We start from the raw sequence: 20000 nt of genomic DNA, 5'->3' as shown, positions 1-20000 counted from the left end.
TAACACGTGTGTGTGTGTGTGTGTGTTAAATGGACGTTAATAGAGTTTTTCTACTGCAGACTACACAGAATAACAATAAACGGCCCAAACAGATGGGGTTTGTCTGAGCCACAACACTGACATCACTGACACCGAATGACTTTAACACCCCTTTTAAACCCAACCTGCTGGAATTAAAGATTCTTTGTTAAGCGATTAAATTTCCTGTATAAATGATACTAACTAAAAACCTAAAGGCTAGCACAGGTTGTTTGTGCTGTAGGCTGCAATCTAGTGAACTTCTAGCAGGAACAGGTCATAAAAAAATGAATGCAAAAATGAAATAAATGTTTCTGAACGACTCCAATTGGGGAGTGACGTGATGTGAGGAAGCTTCGAGTTTATTTGATGTACGTGTATAACATGCTTAGTCTGTTTTGATGTGTTGAGTGTTCAGTGATGACACAGTGTTGTGTTGAGTGTTGATACAGTGTTGTGTTGAGTGTTGAGTGATGATACAGTGTTGTGTTGAGTGTTGAGTGATGACACAGTGTTGTGTTGAGTGTTGATACAGTGTTGTGTTGAGTGTTGAGTGATGATACAGTGTTGTGTTGAGTGTTGAGTGATGACACAGTGTTGTGTTGAGTGTTGATACAGTGTTGTGTTGAGTGTTGAGTGATGATACAGTGTTGTGTTGAGTGTGGAGTGATGACACAGTGTTGTGTTGAGTGTTGATACAGTGTTGTGTTGAGTGTTGAGTGATGATACAGTGTTGTGTTGAGTGTGGAGTGATGACACAGTGTTGTGTTGAGTGTTGATACAGTGTTGTGTTGAGTGTTGAGTGATGATACAGTGTTGTGTTGAGTGTGGAGTGATGACACAGTGTTGTGTTGTGTTGATACAGTGTTGTGTTGAGTGTTGAGTGATGATACAGTGTTGTGTTGAGTGTGGAGTGATGACACAGTGTTGTGCTGAGTGTTGACACAGTGTTGTGTTATGTGTTATCACTCAACACTGTGTCATCACTTAACACTGTGTACAACACAACACTGAACACAACACAAGACTGTGTTGTCACTCAACACTGAACACAACACCGTGTCACTCAACACTATCATCACTCAACACAACACTGTGTCATCACTCAACACTATCATCACTCAACACAACACTGTGTTTGTGCAAACACTATATATATTCTGCCGCTACGTCATCCAGAGAGACACAAGCATCTCTGAAACAGAGCGGAATCCCATAGAGGCAGAAATGCTATAAATTGGCACATTAGTAACATACAGATGTTCGAGCATCTCTAATATGATCGGTCATGAACGTAATCCCTACACGATATAGCCTCAAATATCTTAAAGATGCCCTGCCACACGGATTTCACTACTTTTGTGGTAATGTCTGAAGTTTTTCAAGCCATTCTAGTGTGGTATAGAAATCCTGCAGGAAGACTCAGCTCGATTTGAGCCAGTTCTCATGAATATTCAAATGAGCTATGCTGCTTGGCTCCGATTGGCTAACCGCTAGGATACGAGCGCATGACTATTCATTCACCCAGCGCAATAAGTAGCCTAGGCTAGAGGAAATTTGTTTACAATCACCTTGAATTGCGGCAGAACGGCTTCTTCACAAGCCCGTTGACGTTCAGCCGTCCTTGCTGTATAGGAAACTCACTGAGCTACACGAATTCTGGGGGCGCGGTCTCAAGTGGGAGAGCTCATGAATAGTAATGAGCTCGATCATTACTACGTCACTCTGAGCAGCTTTTCCAACTGACCTGATTTCTCCGCTTATTTGTTTTAAGTGGCTAGAACTGACCGGGGAGGTAACAGTTCGTTTTCACATTCAGGACACAACACAAACAAATATGGACCTAACACATATCAAAAAATACAAGTAAAAACGGTTTTGTGTGGAAGGGCACCTTTAACATAGGGACGGAGTGAAGGCTTTTAATAGAGCAGTGTTAAGCCCCGCCTCCTCTCTAAGATAAAAGATGTTGTATTTTCCTTACTCTGTGTTGCTCTGAGATTTCTCCTGAATCACTCTGAAGATAAGGTTCCTAGTTAGGAGCTCTCTGAGATCATTCTTAGAGTTTTTATGAATACAGGCTCAGGTTTTAGTTTTGGATCCCGTCCCTTGTGCTGCTCCACTGAGAATCCTGACACGGTGGACCTCTGTGAGGTGCAAAATAACTACAAAAGGGAATAAATCACTAAAACCAAACACCAGCTTGTGTCCGTAAGATTAAGTCCTTATTTACCAGGTCGTATTACCTGGTACGGCGTAGTACGGTGCCACTAATCTGTACTGTAAAGGTTTAATAAACCATGAATTTGCATATTGATTATGTCTGTGAAAAAGCTGAAAGATGCAATTCTCAGTCGGGATGCTGTTATTAAATCAGCACTTTTTGTCAGGTGTTATCAAGTATGCACATGCAGATCTTTAGTAAATCAGGGATTGTTTATAATAGCACATGATAAGACACTGTAGACATGCATGAAGACACACACACACACACACACACACACACACACGTACGCAGCAGGAGTGGAATTGGACGGCTGCTGGGACGGAGCTGTAATTAAGTGGTTGCAGTTCATGAGGCTGTGTGAGGCGAGACATTAGGGAGCGTGTTAAGCGTCTGGAGCACGTTATGGGCTGAAAAATCGTACAAGCATTGCAGTGTGTAAACAAGACTTCTCTGATTAGTAGTGTTTACACGGCCGGCTTTTCCTTCTTCTTCCACTCCTGTGTGTGTGTGTGTGTGTGTGTGTGTGTGTGTGTGTGTGTGTGTGTGTGTGTGTCTTCCTTTTCTTTTAGGCTCAAGGTTCAGAGTATAACTAAAGTCATGCAGATTAGAAGGAAATATAAAGGACTTTAATTTTACCCTCCACGTCTCCCCCCCATTTAGGACCTAATCTCTCTCTCTCGCTGTCCCTCTCGTCCTCTCTCTCTCTTCATCTCTCTCTCTCGCTGTCCCTCTCATTTTCTCTCTCTCTCATGTGCTCAGCCTCTCTCTCCTCTCTCATGTGCTCAGCCTCTCTGTCTCTCTCTCTCTCGTGTTCAGCCTCCCTCTCTCTCTCGTGTGCTCAGCCTCTCTCTCTCTCTCTCTCTCTCTCTCTCTCTCTCTCTCTCGTGTGCTCAGCCTCTCTCGCTCTCTCTCTCTCGTGTGCTCAGCCTCTCTCTCTCTCTCTCTCTCTCTCTCTCTCTCTCATGTGCTCAGCCTCTCTGTCTCTCTCGCTCTCTCGTGTTCAGCCTCCCTCTCTCTCTCGTGTGCTCAGCCTCTCTCTCTCTCTCTCTCTCTCTCTCTCTCTCTCTCTCTCTCTCTCTCTCTCGTGTGCTCAGCCTCTCTCGCTCTCTCTCTCTCGTGTGCTCAGCCTCTCTCTCTCTCTCTCGTGTGCTCAGCGTCTCTCTCTCTCTCTCTCTCTCTCTCTCTCTCTCTCGTGTGCTCAGCCTCTCTCTCTCTCTCATGTGCTCAGCCTCTCTCTCTCTCTCTCTCTCTCTCTCTCATGTGCTCAGTCTCTCTCTCTCTCTCTCTCTCTCTCTCTCTCTCTCTCGTGTGCTCAGCCTCTCTCTCTCTCTGTCTCTTTCTCTCTCTCTCGTGTGCTCAGCCTCTCTCTCTCTCTCTCTCTCTCTCTGTCTCTTTCTCTCTCTCATATGCTCAGCCTCTCTCTCTCTCTCTGTCTCTCTCGTGCTCAGCCTCTCTCTCTCTCTCTCTCTCTCTCTCTCTCTCTCTCTCTCTCTCATGTGCTCAGCCTCTCTCTCTCACTCTGTCTCTCTCTCTCTCTATATATATTATGTGCTTGCCCTCTCTTTCTCTCGCCTTCTCTCTTGCGTTCGCCCGCTCTCTCTTTCTCTCCTCCATTTAGTACTGATATTACTGCCTCTCTCCCTCTCTCTCTCTCTCTCTCTCTCTCTCTCTTCCATTTAGTACTGATATTACTGCCTCTCTCGAGACGCACCTTCCACCACCAAGGTGTATGTGTGTCTGTGTTCAGGTGTATTAGAAAAAAACTCACTTGCTGAAATCTACTTTCTGAAGCAGATCCTGTCTTTTCTTTGCTTCTCTCTGTCGCTTTCTCTCCATTTCTTCTTCCACCGAGTGGAAATCCTCATACGGAGCATCATCCATGTCCACGTCGCCCGGTAAGATAAACCTAACCAGGAAGACGAAGAGGAAGAAGAAAAACGTTCTCCATGGTTAATCAGTTCACCTTTCTTCTAACGGTTTTTATACAAATCCACAAATCTGTAACAGCAGAATCATATAAAGTTATTCGATAATATAGAAACGGCGGAGGTGCAAAACTCCTAACTGCGGTATTAACTGAAATAACCTCATATTATTTGAGAGGAACTACAAGCGTTTCACTGCGTCGTACTGAGTGTGCTTGGGTCTGAGACACGACGTTAGAAATTCTTTTTTCTGATTGACTTGATGACAATAACTCGCTCCGTCTCTGTATTACTGATGCCACCTTCCCTGTGTTCTAGTTCTGCAGTAAACAGCTAGAAGTAAACATCAAGAAAACGTACCTAGGATCAATTAAATCAACTCGAGGATCTTTTACCGCTGTGTTTTTTAGAGATTTTCACATGAATGCGTATATTTTATTCCCAAGACTCGTGAACAAACACGTGGACTTGCTAAGGATGTTTGGAGTAAGCAATGACATCTTGTATACATGTGGATAATATATATATATACACACACACACACACACACACACAGTGTTACAGATTAAACTCTAATAGTTTATGATTCCATATTTTTTCCAGGACTATGCGGTGGCCATCATCGATTCGGACAAGACTGGGTTTATAATAAAACAAAATCTGTCGCAATTTTGTGTTTCCGTTCTTTCACAATTCTGATCTCGAGAGACTCGAGGCTGAAGAACGGCTACACTGATGACGCGCTACAATCCGAGCGGTACGTGTGTCTAGAGACTCTGTTGTTAAGCCCGGTGCATTGTGGGTATATTAGAAATGTTAGCACGTGAATAAGTGGATTAGATCACTGATTTTTAATTTAAACCTTGATTGAATGTGTGTGTGTTTGGATTGGGGAGGGCGTGTTAGAACACCTGCACACACACACACCTGCCTCCATCCTCCCTGTTGCCAATGGCGATAAGGGCCTCCAGGTCGGTTCCTTTCAAGCCGTACTCTAAGAGTTCCTTGGCAGCGTCTACGTTCTCTGGAACCCTTTCTACACACTCGTGTAGCACCCAGGACCGCTTTTTTATCTTGCTCTGAAAAGACACACACACACACACACACACACACATCATATACAGCACAGTATACACTGTTTTTTTTGTTAAAATAAATAAAATGTCCAGAAAAAGTTCTAGGTTCATAGAAGTGTGCAGTTTCGGGAAAATAATCATCAGGGTGTGGTGTTGAAGCTAACGCCGTTAACTTCGTTTACGCAAAGTGGGTCCTGAAACGTTTTATTCCTCTTATGATACAGCAATCTGTTACTGCTAGGAAATCTAGGAATAACATGTCAAGACTTTTCAGCAGTTTATAGTTGTAACCACTTACGTTTCCTGTACATGTCCCTGTCTTTAAGAGAAAAAAATAAGAAAAAAGATATAAAAAAGATATATTGAGAAAATGGCACGTGATTTGAATTACATCATAGCACTACTGACCAATCAGGTTTGAGATCTGGATGCTACAGTGTGTAACTTACTCACACATGTGGACTCTTACCAGATAGTCCTGTATAGAGGCGATGCTCACAGACGACTTCCTCCACTGTCTCTGATAGACCAGATCCGAGTCCAGACCGTAGACGTGAGCCAAAGACAAAGCTTCCCCGTATTCCTCATTATCAATCTGCATGCTCAGGGCAAAGGGCAAAGGGGAGGGAAAAACAGACAGGGTGGGAGGGGGGGATTGAGATGGAGGGGGGATAGAGATGGGGAGACAGAGAGACAGAGTGGGAGAGGGTTTTAGAGAGAGAGAGAGAGAGAGAGAGAGAGAGAGGGGAAATGGGAGAGAGGAGGGGGGGCAGAGAGTTGAGGAGGTGGGGGGATCGTGAGAGAGAGAGAGAGAGAGAGAGAGAGAGAGAGGTTAGATGCCTCTGCTTAGCTCCCATGGCTCCTCATTATGTCTGTGTGTCGTAAACAAAGCATTATCGCCTCTGTTCGTCCAGCCACAATGAAAGCTTCTGCTCTCACAAATCACTGTGGGGACCGAAACCACAGAGGCTTTCAATATTCACAGGCCACTCGACATCCTGTTCGACTCTGAAGCTGTCCTGTAGTGCGTTAATGGGGCTGCGCGTGTTCTGATCGGCTTCGATGAGCTACGCCGAGCTCGTTGCGCCGTGCTGACTGGACCACTAACGAGGCCAGCGGGTCGAGGGTGGTGGTGTCTTTCACCCACCTCTTTAAATACTAATTATCAGTTTTCACTTAACCTGAAGTGAAACAGCAGATACAAACAAAAGAAACTAAGGAATATCGTATCGGTCTATAGTTGCTCGGAGGAATATATTATATCCAACTATCCATTATCATCATACTCAAAAAAAAAAAAAAATATATATATATATATATATATATATATATATATATATATATATATATATATATATATATATATATATATAATATATATGAATAATATACAAATTCACACCCCACACCTGCCCACCTCACCTTCCTCAGGTAGAGCTCCTCAGGTGTGGTAGACCTCAGGCTGAGCAGTCTGTAGTTTTTCAGGACGGTGCGTGGCCTCTTCCTGGGAGGAGCGAATCGCTCCATTTCGGTCACGTAATACAGGCCCTGCTTTACATAACCGAAATAACGCGCCTTCGCCGAGGATTCCTCATCAGAATCCGAGTCTTCCTCGACGTCGTCGTCGTCGTTGCTGGAGGCGCTGCTCTCCAGGCGTGAACGCTTTGGTGCCAGTTTAATCTCACACTGAGGGACAGAGAAAGAGTTTTAAATTGTCCTGCGCAAAATGAATAATAAACAAACAAACAAACTTGCACAAATCTCGCCTACTCTGCATTTTACTGCCATTTTCAATCATTAGAAAAACCCTGGAGCAAAACATGCATCAGCAAGAAAAACACTCACACACTCTCTCTCACACACACACATTTCTTTCTCCACTTTCCATCACTCATTCCTGCCCTCAAGCTACCTTTTTTTTTTTAAAACACACCTCCTGCACAAGAATCACGGCATAAAAGGCCAACAGACAGAGAGGTACGTAGGAAATAATAAAAGAAGGCCGTGATAAAAGATGACGACTTTTTTTAAGAGGACGTCAGACTGTGAATCGGTTTTATGAAGATGGCCTGCAGATAAAAGCGGGATATCAGCACCACATCGCTTCCTTTACGAGAGGTGTGATGACGAAGAACCTGCGGAGTGGGAACACGTTTTAAACACACACACACACACGCCATCTGTCCATTTTTGTCCCTCTTCCCCATCAGATCAGGTGTGCACAGCATCCATTAAGCGGTATCCCTCCCCTAACCTTGTGGAGTTCGATCTGAGCTGTCAAAAGTTTGTGGACGTCTTGCCTTTTATTTACTCCTGAGCCACGTATGATTTTTAACAACCTCAGGTTCACCTGGAAGCTGTTGGAGAGATAACTGGAGAGGAAGAGAGGAAGAATGCAGCGCTGTCTATACGGCCGGAAAATAATGATATACTTTAAACTTAAACTTTAACCTTTATAATGAAGATAACGCATCAGCAGTTATAGCTACTTGGGAAGGGTTTTTTTTTTTAATCTCATTCTTTTTTCCGCTTGTCACAGATATTTACCTTTATTTTTATTAGTTACAATAAAATTATCGTTTATAAAAATTCATTCCTGTGGGAAAAGTACAAAAAAATACAAAAAGAATAAAAAAATATGTATAATTTTTATCTTATATTTTGAAAAGTACACAGAAGCATATCTTTGACTGACAGAAATTAAAACTCGCAACAACTTCCAGCTATTCGTTTAATAATTCTAATGATTTACAATATCGCATTGATATTATTTAACTAGTACTAACAATACAACTTGTTGAGGCACAAGAAGAAATCATAAGTACTAGATGTAGTAGTAGGAAAAGCACGAACAATGGAGTTTCAGCAGTAGTCAGTAGTAACAGGAGTATTATAGGTACTGTATGAGTAACAGTAATATATTAATAATAAGTACCCGCTATAACAGTACTAGCAACTACTGAAAACTAGTAAAAGCAATAAAAGCAATCGGAGCAGTAGTATAGCTGGGAATAGTTGTAGTGCTATAGTGGTCAGAAGTAATAACAGAAGCAGCAGTGGCAACAACAGGTCATTCTTTCGACTAAGCCTTTCGTTTTTGCTCTACATCGAAGATATTTGGGATGGAGATGGCAAGCAAGATGGCTGGGAAAACTACTGAGGTAAACCAGCAGTAGTAGTAAGAGAAGCAGTCCAAGTACCTATCACTAACAGTAGTAGTAGTAGTAGTAGTATTAACATCAGTGGTAATAGTGGTAAAAACAGTAGTCAGTAGTGGTAGTAGTAGTAGTGGTATCAGTGGCAGTAGTATTAGTTATGGAATCAGTAGTCAGCAGTAGTAGTAGTAGTAGCAGTAGCAGTGGTTTCAGTTACTTTAGTATTAGTTATTGAATCAGTAGTCAGCAGTAGTAGTAGTTGTAGTAGTAGTAGTAGTAGTAGTTGTAGTTGTAGTAGTAGTAGTAGTTGTAGTAGTAGTAGTAGTTGTAGTAGTATCAGTGGCAGTAGTATTAGTTATGGAATCAGTAGTCAGCAGTAGTAGTAGTAGTAGTAGCAGTAGCAGTGGTTTCAGTTACTTTAGTATTAGTTATTGAATCAGTAGTCAGCAGTAGTAGTAGTTGTAGTAGTAGTAGTAGTAGTTGTTGTAGTAGTAGTAGTAGTAGTTGTAGTAGTAGTAGTAGTAGTAGTAGTGGTATCAGTGGCAGTAGTATTAGATATGGAATCAGTAGTCAGTTGTAGTAGTAGTAGTAGTAGTAGTTTCAGGATTAGTAGTAACAGTGAGAGAAGCAGTAGTCAGTAGTAGTGTCAACATTGATAGTAATAATGGTACAATGGTACAACTACTACAGTAGTAGTAGTAGTAGTACTTGTATCAGAGCCAGTAGTATTAGTTGTAGAATCAGTAGTCAGTCGCAGTAGTGAAAGTGAAAGTGACGTGACATACGGCTAAGGATGGTGACCCATACTCAGAATTCATACTCTGCATTTAACCCATCCAAAGTGCACACACACTGCAGTGAACACACACACACACACACACCATGAACACACACCCGGAGCAGTGGGCAGCCATTCATGCTGCGGCGCCCGGGGAGCAGTTGGGGGGGTTCGGTGCCTTGCTCAAGAGCACCTCAGTCGTGGTATTGCCGGCCCGAGACTCGAACCCACAACCTTAGGTTTAGGAGTCAAACTCTCTAACCATTACAGTAGTAGTATCGGTGCTAATGGTAATAGAAGTAATGGTACCAGTAGTAATAGTAGTATCAGTGCCAGACGTATTAGTTATAGAATCAGCAGTCAGTAGCAGTAGTAGTAATAATAGTAATATTAGTAGTTTCAGTATTAGTAGTAACAGTGGGAAAAGCAGTAGTCTGTAGTAGTATCAAGGTCAGTAGTTAAATTGTAGAATTAGTAATGGTAGTGGTACCATTGTATACAGTAGTAACAATGGTAGTATCAGTAGTTAGTAAAAAAAAACAGTAGTATATGTTGGAACAGTTATGCAAAGGGATGCAAAATCCATATCAGTTATAGTTACTGTACATGCTGTGATATGACATCATACATCGTCCAGTATCTTAAATGCTGAGCTGCCGCTACTGCTTAATTGTTACTTCAGTAGTCAGTAGTAATAGTAGCTATAGTAGTACAAGTAGGAAGCACTGGAGCACTGATAATAATAATAATAATAATAATAATAATAATAATAATAATAATAATAATAATAATAATAATAATAATAATAATAATAATGCTATTGGGGGGGCACGGTGGCTTAGTGGTTAGCACGTTCGCCTCACACCTCCAGGGTCGGGGTTCGATTCCCGCCTCCACCTTGTGTGTGTGGAGTTTGCATGTTCTCCCCGTGCCTCGGGGGTTTCCTCCGGGTACTCCGGTTTCCTCCCCCGGTCCAAAGACATGCATGGTAGGTTGATTGGCATCTCTGGAAAATTGTCCGTAGTGTGTGAGTGTGTGAGTGAATGAGAGTGTGTGTGTGCCCTGTGATGGGTTGGCACTCCGTCCAGGGTGTATCCTGCCTTGATGCCCGATGACGCCTGAGATAGGCACAGGCTCCCCGTGACCCGAGGTAGTTCGGATAAGCGGTAGAAGATGAATGAATGAATGAATGAATGCTATTGGCAGTGCTTGCGCAGGCACGCGCACACACACACACACCTCCAGGCTGAGAAATCCTCCATCATGAGCCGAGGTGACTCGGGGCGAGGGCTCAAACCATTCACACGATTTTCCCAGGAGATTAGTGAGAGCTCGCACAGAGGAAACGGTGAGAGAGCCGGAACAACGAGCCAGAATCAGAGCCTGATCACTCCACCAACCCACATCCATCAAAGACTGATACTGCTCTTTATCTAGAGAGAGAGAGAGAGAGAGAGAGAGAGATATTTTAATAACTTTTAATAGTTAATAACCTGTTATAAATGCATGTTTATCAGTTCCTAAAAGATTTCATGATTTTACCAATTCAACCAAGTTATATCACAAATCTTTTAAATAAAAAATAAGTTTTAAATCCTCCATTACTACAAAATACATTTCCAATAATCTGAGTTTCTTTACATATAAAAAAAAAGTCAATCATTGCTTAAATTAATGCTTCTACTGTCTTCTGCTTCACCTCTCGCATTAAGCTGTTATGTTACTCTGCTATGATTAAATAAATAAAATGTTCCTTTGATGGAAGAATAAAATATTGAGAAAGGGCTAGATACTATTAGATATAGATGGAATCAGCAGTAATAATAATGGTAGAATCAGAAGTCAGTAGTCAGTAGTAATAGTAGTATCAGTAATAGCAGTAGTAGTATCATTATTATCAGTAGTAGTAATAATGGTAGAATTAGTAGTCAGTAGTAGTAGTAATAGTAGTATCAGTAATAGCAGTAGTAGTATCATTATTATCAGTAGTAGTAATAATGGTAGAATCAGTAGTCAGTAGTAGTAATAGAAAAAGAAACAGCAGTATAGGTTGGAACACAGAAAAAATCAAAATAATACACAAATACTTGTGCAACCTAAGTTTAGAAAGAATAAAAAAAAAATGGAGAAATTTAAAAAAATAAAAAATTGGGAGGAAAAAGAAAAGGGATCATTATGTACTAGCTGGTGTAGAAAAGCAGAAAATAAACACAGAGGCAGTCAGGAGCTAAAAGACGCTTTCAGTCTGTCGGTACGTTTATGCTAAAGCATTCATCTGTGTCTGAGTTAGAAGTGAAGTACTGCGGAAAAGTACGCTTTCACTTCACACTCGAACCAGACAGAGACAGAAAGACAGAGAGGAAGTGCTGGAGCTGCATTATGAAAATGCCTCATCAAAATGTTGTGATTTTAATTGAAGGGTTTTATTAAACTGTACATCTCACGTCACATGATCGCTTCAGTGTGTGTGTGTGTGTGTGTGCACATTAAAGGGGACATTATGGTAAGAATAAACAGTCGTCTGTTATTTAATAGTACACATCGTGCTCTGGGTGTGTTGAAAAAGTGCTCAGTTTAAATGTGCTGCCAAAAAAAACAAAGATTAAAAGTAAATAAATAAATAAATAGATCTTTTGGTGTAATCTGTAAATACATCCATCCAACACTGGAGTACAGTATGTGTGTGTGTTTTCTACTAAAATGTTAATTAAACATTGTCTGAAACCATCAGTTACCTCTGATTTTCTTTCTCTTCTCTAGTGAAGTCTTCCACTCGGGATTTATCTCCTCATGGCCAGGCTTGAGAGAGAGAGAGAGAGAGAGAGAGAGAGAGAGAGAGAGAGAGAGAGAGAGAGAGAGAGAGAGAGAGAGAGAGAGAGAGAGAGAGAGAGAGAGAGAGAGAGAGAGAGAGAGAGAGAGAGAGAGAGAGAGAGAGAGAGAGAGAGAGAGAGAGAGAGAGAGAGAGAGAGAGAGAGATAGATAGATAGATAGATAGATAGATAGATAGATAGATAGATAGATAGATAGATAGATAGATAGATAGATAGAGAGAGAGAGAGAGATAGATAGATAGATAGATAGATAGATAGATAGATAGATAGATAGAGAGAGAAAGAGCAAGCAAGAATGTGAACAATGAAGTAGAAAGAAAGAAAGAAAGAAAAAACAGTGACTAAGTGTAACTTGGCAGCAGATGCTGAACATGCAGCATCTTTCTAATCAGACAGACCTTACTGGTACCACAAGGACACACACACACACACACACACACACACACACACACACACACACACACACACACACACACACACACACACACACACACACACAGGTCCAAAGCTCTACCTGCTCCTCCTGGGTCCAGCTGCTCCTCTGTTTGAGTGATGGAACGTCCCACACACTGAGAGCGCCCGAAAAATGGATCACGGCCAACATCGCTCCATTAGGAGACACACTCATCCTAAACACACCATCCTACACACACGCACACACACACAGGAGTCTTTAAGATTCCCATGAGTTCAGTAACGTGAACTGAACTCCTACAACATAATAAACATCTTTATAACAACTTTTGTAACCATTTAAAAATGAATTCTGCAGAACTGTCTTTAATGTCTATTAATAACAATCACATATTGGCTATAAAACGCATGCATGTAAGAAAAAAATATTGGATGGAACTTGTAAAAACAACAGAACAGAATATTTCTGAAAATTTATTGAGATGCAATTTACAATGTAAACAAACCTTACAAACTAACAAAGGGTGATTGGGGCTAAAAGTGTATCAACAAGGAGGTGGGCGGGGCTAGAAGTGTATCAACAAGGAGGTGGGCGGGGTTTAAAGTGTATCAACAAGGATATGGGTGGGGCTAGAACTGTATCAACAAGGAGGTGGGCGTGGTTTAAAATGTATCAACGAAGACATGGAAGGGGTTAGAACTATCAAAGGGGGTGGGCGGAGTTAAAACTGTATCAACGAGGAGGTGGGCGGGGTTAAAACTGTTCCAACACCTTGATCCTTTCTTCTTCTGTCAGATGTATCATTTTCTAGTGGACCTCTTGTGTGACCAGATTAAGCTGCTAGAGAAATGGCCTCAGATTTGTTTCAAGAATTCTCTGCTATGAAGTGTTCATCGATCCTGCGACTACAAAACAAGCCTGGATCATCACTCCTCCGTTACCGGGCTTCAGAATTGCTATGAAGTGTTGTTTTTTTTCCTTTTTTGTGCATGATGTCCAAACATCTCCACTTTGGTCTCATCAGTCCAAAGGATACTGTTCCAGACACTTTTGTGGTTTGTTCAGAAGCAGTTTTAAGAACCTAACTCACGCAGCCATATTCTTTTTTGGAGAAAGAGAACTTTTTCTAGCCATCATTATGTTCGTGATAGACATTTAATGTCCATTGTAGGTCACATGATGCAGCTCTCTGGTGTTTTTGTTTTATATCTCTTAGCGGTAAACAGTCTGACCTTGGCGTGAACTTGGCAGGACGCCCACTCCAGGGAAGACTGCCAACTGTTTTGGAGGATCCAGGTTCGTAAACATTCATTCTCACTGCAGAATGGTGGATTTTAAACTGTTCTGAGACGACCTTGTCGGCCTTTGCCAATCTGATGAGCGGCTTCTCTGAGCTCTTGGCTGATGTCCTTCCTTGGCATGTTATAGACCCACAACTGGTGTTTGAGATTATTTTGCAGTGCTTGAGAGATAATTATTTTTCTTGGTGAGTTCTTGTGGAATAACTAATATGACAGAAAAGCCCAGGAGATCAAGCTGTCAGGAACTTCGGACAAAAAAATAAATAAATAAATAAAAAAAAAAACAAAAAAAAAAAAAAACACTGACTCAAACAGGAATAGTCCGTGAGAAAAAGTCTCACTTAGACACTGACTGGTGTTTACCAACGTCTGGGTTTCGTGGTAACTTCTAAATTCACGATTGGTTTTGCTGCATCGTCTAGAATCAGGAGTATAAATCCTGATTGTATAAATCAGGGCACCAGCAATGGAAGATTAATGGACCTGGGATTCGAACTCGTAACCTTCTGATCAAGAGTCCAACACCTTAACCACGAGGTTACCACATCCCTCATCCCTGAGTCGAGAAGAAATGCCATCTACTGGGCTGGAGTGGAACTGCAACTAGAACTGGAAGTTAAGCTTTTAATCTGTGCAAAAAAAAGGTTTTTAACGGTCGACGCTCGGCATAACCTGTGCATTTAAACATAATAATCTTGAACGTGTTAAAGGATGTGTTAAGCAGGAGTCTTTGGAACAGAGGGACTGCTCTTTTACTGTAAATGGTACTAAAATAAATCGCTGTGGTGTAAGAGGAACGTAATGGACGTACTAAGAAGATAAGTCTAACGGATGTGTCAATGGAACTGGCATTAGACTGAAAAAACGGGAGAATGAGTGATGATATTCACCTGTTCGTTGTTCTGCCTGTAAAATAATCGGAATGTGGGCATTCGGAAAAGCCCTCTCCTCTGGGACTGGACAGAATCAAGACACAGCGATTAATATCGGTGCTAATTAGCATCCACGTTCATGCTTCATCTTTTCAGGATTATTATTATTATCATCTCATGGATTACGAAGGAGAAGAAATCTCAGTGGAGTGTGAAAGTTGAGTAGTGTGTGTGTGTGTGTGTGTCTTACCGCTAAGACATCATCTTCATAGCTGGTGACGTGTTTATAATGCGGCGAGCCCGATAACACCCTCCACGCCGTGATGCCCCAGCGAGCGGCCGTGGAGGTAGAGCCTTCATCTGACCGGCATCCGCCCACCAGCAGCAACCTGAGCAGGGCGCAGGCGAACATTAAAACATCTCCCTCTCATGAATTCGGGTTCTAAGAGTCTGTTCCGTCAAGCGTCAACTGTTCATTGTAAAGAATTCTTTTTTTGGGAGGATAATAATTAAAACCAAATCGGCATCGAATCTCTTAAGCGCCTTGCCAATGTATGACTAGTAATATGAATAGGATTTCATTGTTTTTATAAGATTAGTAACAACGATCATCAGTAGAATAATTAGGAGCATGAAGGATCTCTCAAGAAGATTAAAATCAAATAAAAATAAAATTGTGACACAGTTTGAATTGAAATACTATGTGCTTCAGGGTCTCGGAGGAGCTGAGATGTTTGTCACGTGACCACCATCAGTGGTGGAAGACTGAAACAATCAGGGAAAGGTTAGGAAGCTTGCGAGAGATGATACAGCTGTGAGGGTTAAGGGACTTGCTGAGGGGTCCAATGGTGGCAGCTTGGTATTTCTGGGGCTCGAACTTTTGCCCTTCTGATCAATAACTCAGAGCCTTTCACAACAAGCAGAAGATAAACAGAAGCCTTTATTTGTCACATATGGGACACATGAAGAAATAATTTCACTGTGAAATTCTACCTTCACTTTGGTGGCTGGGGTCAGAGCACACGGTCAGAGCCATGATACTGTACAACTCCCCTAGAGCAGCGAGGGTTAAGGGCCTTGTTCAACAGTGGCAAATTGGCAGTGCTGGGGCACGAAAACTGATTCTCTGATCAACAACCCAGAGCCATAACCGCTTGAGCCACCACTTCCCCTTTAATTAGCTTAAACAGGTTTGTTCATATCATCCTCGTTGAAGCTGTGGAACTGTGGAACATGTTACTCGTCTTCTTTGCTGCACGATAAAGCGATGAAGCGATGACGTGGTCTGGATTTCGGAAAGAACTATTGGTATTAGTTATATTAAGTACTGTGTGTGTTTTAAATAATTACAAGTCAAAACACACAGCAGATGGAGTGAGGACTAAGACGGAAAGACAGATGGAGAGACAGAGAAAGAGACAAAGAGAGAGAGAGAGAGAGAGAGAAAGACAGACTAAAAGTGTCTCAAATCCAGACCTTCCCCTCAGAAACGTCTCATCAGTTAAACCAAAGACCAGTGTGAGGAGATGATAAGAGAATAAAGTAGGCAACCACATAGCTAATCTCAAACGCATACACACACACACACACACACTCTTAAAGTTTAACACTGCCCCCTGGTGACAGTCCAGCGTGTGCTGTGTGCTTTTAATTTCATGATACAGCCTTAAAGTGAAACTTTCCCCTTAAATCCTTCTGAACTTCTACATCTTTCTACACTGAGGGAGAAAATAAAGCGTCTGTGTGAAAGAATAACTGAAAAACAACCGAGGTTGCACTTAGCTAGTCTGGCTACAAAATAAAAGGATGGACAGATGAACTAGAAAAGTGCGCTGGAAATCTATCACTATTACAGCCTACAGTACGAGAACAAGCTGCACCGGTGAGACAGGCGTGTTTAATAAAGTGGGCAGTTTAAAAATAAAACTCTCTCACGCCACAGTTCACTCTTGTACAGTGCAAGTTTTACTGCTACACTGTTCCATGCTTCTGAAACACAATGAAACAGTCAGGAAGGTTTTTATATAAAGTAACGCGGCTAGCTAGCAGTCGATGTACCTAATAAACTGGCAGCCGAGCGTTTGACATCAAGACGAACAGGAAAGTCTCTGAAACGGCCCCGTTTTGAATAACGGCCGCTTTAAATCCGGATCATACCTGGAGGTCCAGAGTGAATTAGAAAACGGAGAACCAAATTGATTCCTACATCTATCAGTGTGTTATTACTCACCCTTCAGGCCTTTAGTGTCAGTTTATGTACTTGGAACAGAAAGTTAAATCTTTTATAAGCCCCGTTAAAGTGCATAACTTTTAAATGTGTGTGTGTGTGTGTGTGTGTACGGCTTTCAAACTTTTTACTGTTTGTTTTGGTTTGTGTAATAAAAATACATTCTGGAAGGAACATAAGGAGCCAGAATGATAACGTAGAGTGAATCAACGCGGCGCTCGCGTGTCTGATGGTGCGTCTGAGTCACGGCGGGAAAAAAACGGGTCTAAAAGCCGCGCTAACGGAAACGGCACCGCAAAGTTTCTGAGATGAAAAGAAAATACGGTGGAATCGACGTAAATGAGTTCAAATCGAACGTTTCCTCGTCACTGAAGCGAATCCAAGCAAATTAAAATGCAATATGAAACAATGTAGTTTACAACAGCATCACAAATGGATTTAAAAAAAACGTCTCAAAAGCAAAACACAACGTACACCTGAGGCGACACCTCTGAATAAAGTGACATGAACGCACCTGATGTCATAATTACAACTTCCCAGAAGGATATGAACTCGGAGTCTCTTCGGTCTACTCACCTGTGCCCCGGATGATAGATGGCTGCTGTGACACCGTTGCTATAGTGGGTGGAGAAACTGAAGGTGTGACTTTCCTGGAAGCTCTGGTTAGTTCCGGTACTGAAAGACAAACAGGAAGCTTGTTAGCTGAGCGTAGCGTGTGAGTGGTGTTTATCATAGAGTTAGAACACAGGATTTCTAGAACTTTTCCTAAATAAACGTGGCCAAGAACCGCCTGTGACCTTCCGCTGACTTCTAACCAATCGAGCAAAGATCTCGTTTACTCTCCGCTAACTTTTCCAAACAAGACTGAATACGTTTCTGCTTGTTTTCTAGTCATTTTGTCATCTTCCTGTTCCTGTTTTCCTATCAAAAACAAATGCAGACAGCCAAAAAGACTGCGGTCTTAACAATCCTGAAGCTCGTAGCCAGAAAAGAGAACACAAGAGAGATCAGATGCTACATAGACCTCGGGAATATCACCTTGAGGCCGCATGTGAGAAAAGTACAGAGCTGATGATGTAACGTGATGGTTAATGTTTTGGAAAGTAATAAATCGAGACCCTAAACTAATTTTCTCAATGTGGTGATTGTGTGGCTTGAGCCACGTCTGTAAAATCTACAGTATCCACTTGAGCTTATTCTCAAGGTCGTAGAGAATAAAGGCTCTACGGAGACGTAAAGGTTGATTGCTGATCTGTGTGTGTAAAAGTGAAAGAAATAAAAAAGTGTATGCACTGTTAACATTTGCCTCTTAAAATAAGTCCTGAGATTTGGAACGAAGGCTCCATTCATTAGCGTGACTTCGCCAGGCATCAAATAAACAGAAATCCATGTTCAAGCTGCTGAGCTTGGGCTTTGTGTGCATCACAAGCTTGGCTGCTTTCCACATCAATTATATGGCATTACAGTTGACAGAAGGGGTCTAACACGCCATAAAAACAAATTGTCGCAAACACAGATTGTGTTTTTAAGCCTCATTTGATTCATGCTTTCCCTTTGGCCCCCAATACACTATTCATACAGAAAGAACACCGCAACACCCGACGGCCGTGTCAGATGTTTAAACACGCCGACAATACAGTCAGAACAATAATTAGCGAATCTTATGTTGGTGTTAATGATTGTTTACCATATCACTTTATTGTTGTTCTGAAAAGACAAACACGTCTTCACCTCTAAATGTGGTTTGTTTTAATCAGTTCTACCAGTGGGTCAGCTTTGGTTACGTTAGCTAGCTTTTTAAAATCATTTGAGACGTATTATTAGGACATATCGAACATGCTTCATCCTCAGACCTTCATCCCAACACCTCAGCTCCCAGTGCTATAGTGTAACAATCTCAGTCTTAGTCTTAGATAAGTTCAAATATGGAGCAGAATGGATGAGTATGGGTGAGGTTGAAGGGTATGGGTGAGGTTCAAGAGTATGGGTCAGGTTCAAGAGTATGGGTAAGTATTAGTGCGCATGGGTGAGCAAGGGTAAGTATAGTGCGCATGGGTGAGTAAGGGTAAGTATAGTGCGCATGGGTGAGTAAGGGTAAGTATAGTGCGCATGGGTGAGTAAGGGTAAGTATAGTGCGCATGGGTGAGTAAGGATAAGTATAGTGCGCATGGGCGAGTAAGGGTAAGTATAGTGCGCATGGGTGAGTAAGGGTAAGTATAGTGCACATGGGCGAGTAAGGGTAAGTATAGTGCGCATGGGCGAGTAAGAGTAAGTATAGTGTGCATGGGTGAGTAAGGGTAAGTATAGTGCACATGGGCGAGTAAGGGTAAGTATAGTGCGCATGGGCGAGTAAGGGTAAGTATAGTGTGCATGGGTGAGTAAGGGTAAGTATAGTGCACATGGGTGAGTAAGGGTAAGTATAGTGCGCATGGGCGAGTAAGGGTAAGTATAGTGCACATGGGTGAGTAAGGGTAAGTATAGTGCACATGGGTGAGTAAGGGTAAGTATAGTGCACATGGGCGAGTAAGGGTAAGTATAGTGCGCATGGGCGAGTAAGGGTAAGTATAGTGCGCATGGGTGAGTAAGGGTAAGTATAGTGCACATGGGTGAGTAAGGGTAAGTATAGTGCGCATGGGCGAGTAAGGGTAAGTAGAGTGTGCATGGGTGAGTAAGGGTAAGTATAGTGCACATGGGTGAGTAAGGGTAATTATAGTGCACATGGGTGAGTAAGGGTAATTATAGTGTGCATGGGTGAGTAAGGGTAAGTATAGTGTGCATGGGCGAGTAAGGGTATGTATAGTGTGCATGGGTGAGTAAGGGTGAGTATAGTGTGCATGGGTGAGTAAGGGTAAGTATAGTGCGCATGGGTGAGTAAGGGTAAGTATAGTGCGCATGGGTGAGTAAGGGTAAGTATAGTGCACATGGGTGAGTAAGGGTAAGTATAGTGCACATGGGTGAGTAAGGGTAAGTATAGTGCACATGGGTGAGTAAGGGTAAGTATAGTGCGCATGGGCGAGTAAGGGTAAGTATAGTGCGCATGGGCGAGTAAGGGTAAGTATAGTGCGCATGGGCGAGTAAGGGTAAGTATAGTGCGCATGGGTGAGTAAGGGTAAGTATAGTGCACATGGGTGAGTAAGGGTAAGTATAGTGCACATGGGTGAGTAAGGGTAAGTAT

General features: G+C 42.1%; 1 protein-coding gene across 2 annotated transcripts in view; it reads right to left on the bottom strand.

The window, feature by feature from the left end:
- The window catches only part of nbas (NBAS subunit of NRZ tethering complex), a 186364-nt gene that overhangs the window by 143956 nt on the left and 22408 nt on the right, over nucleotides 1-20000 (bottom strand). For both annotated transcript variants that reach the window (XM_060884210.1, XM_060884211.1), the window contains exons 9-18: nucleotides 17402-17500; nucleotides 14849-14987; nucleotides 14617-14682; nucleotides 12525-12653; nucleotides 11915-11978; nucleotides 10419-10612; nucleotides 6669-6932; nucleotides 5716-5841; nucleotides 5098-5249; nucleotides 4014-4151 (exon numbers count right to left, since the gene is read on the bottom strand). In XM_060884210.1, coding sequence (XP_060740193.1) covers nucleotides 4014-4151; nucleotides 5098-5249; nucleotides 5716-5841; nucleotides 6669-6932; nucleotides 10419-10612; nucleotides 11915-11978; nucleotides 12525-12653; nucleotides 14617-14682; nucleotides 14849-14987; nucleotides 17402-17500 — 1371 coding nt within the window. The remainder of the gene's footprint in view (nucleotides 1-4013; nucleotides 4152-5097; nucleotides 5250-5715; nucleotides 5842-6668; nucleotides 6933-10418; nucleotides 10613-11914; nucleotides 11979-12524; nucleotides 12654-14616; nucleotides 14683-14848; nucleotides 14988-17401; nucleotides 17501-20000) is intronic.

The sequence above is a fragment of the Tachysurus vachellii genome, chromosome 12 (genome assembly GCF_030014155.1).
Source record: "Tachysurus vachellii isolate PV-2020 chromosome 12, HZAU_Pvac_v1, whole genome shotgun sequence".
NCBI lineage: Eukaryota > Metazoa > Chordata > Actinopteri > Siluriformes > Bagridae > Tachysurus > Tachysurus vachellii.
This window is presented reverse-complemented; position numbering and strand designations above follow the sequence as displayed.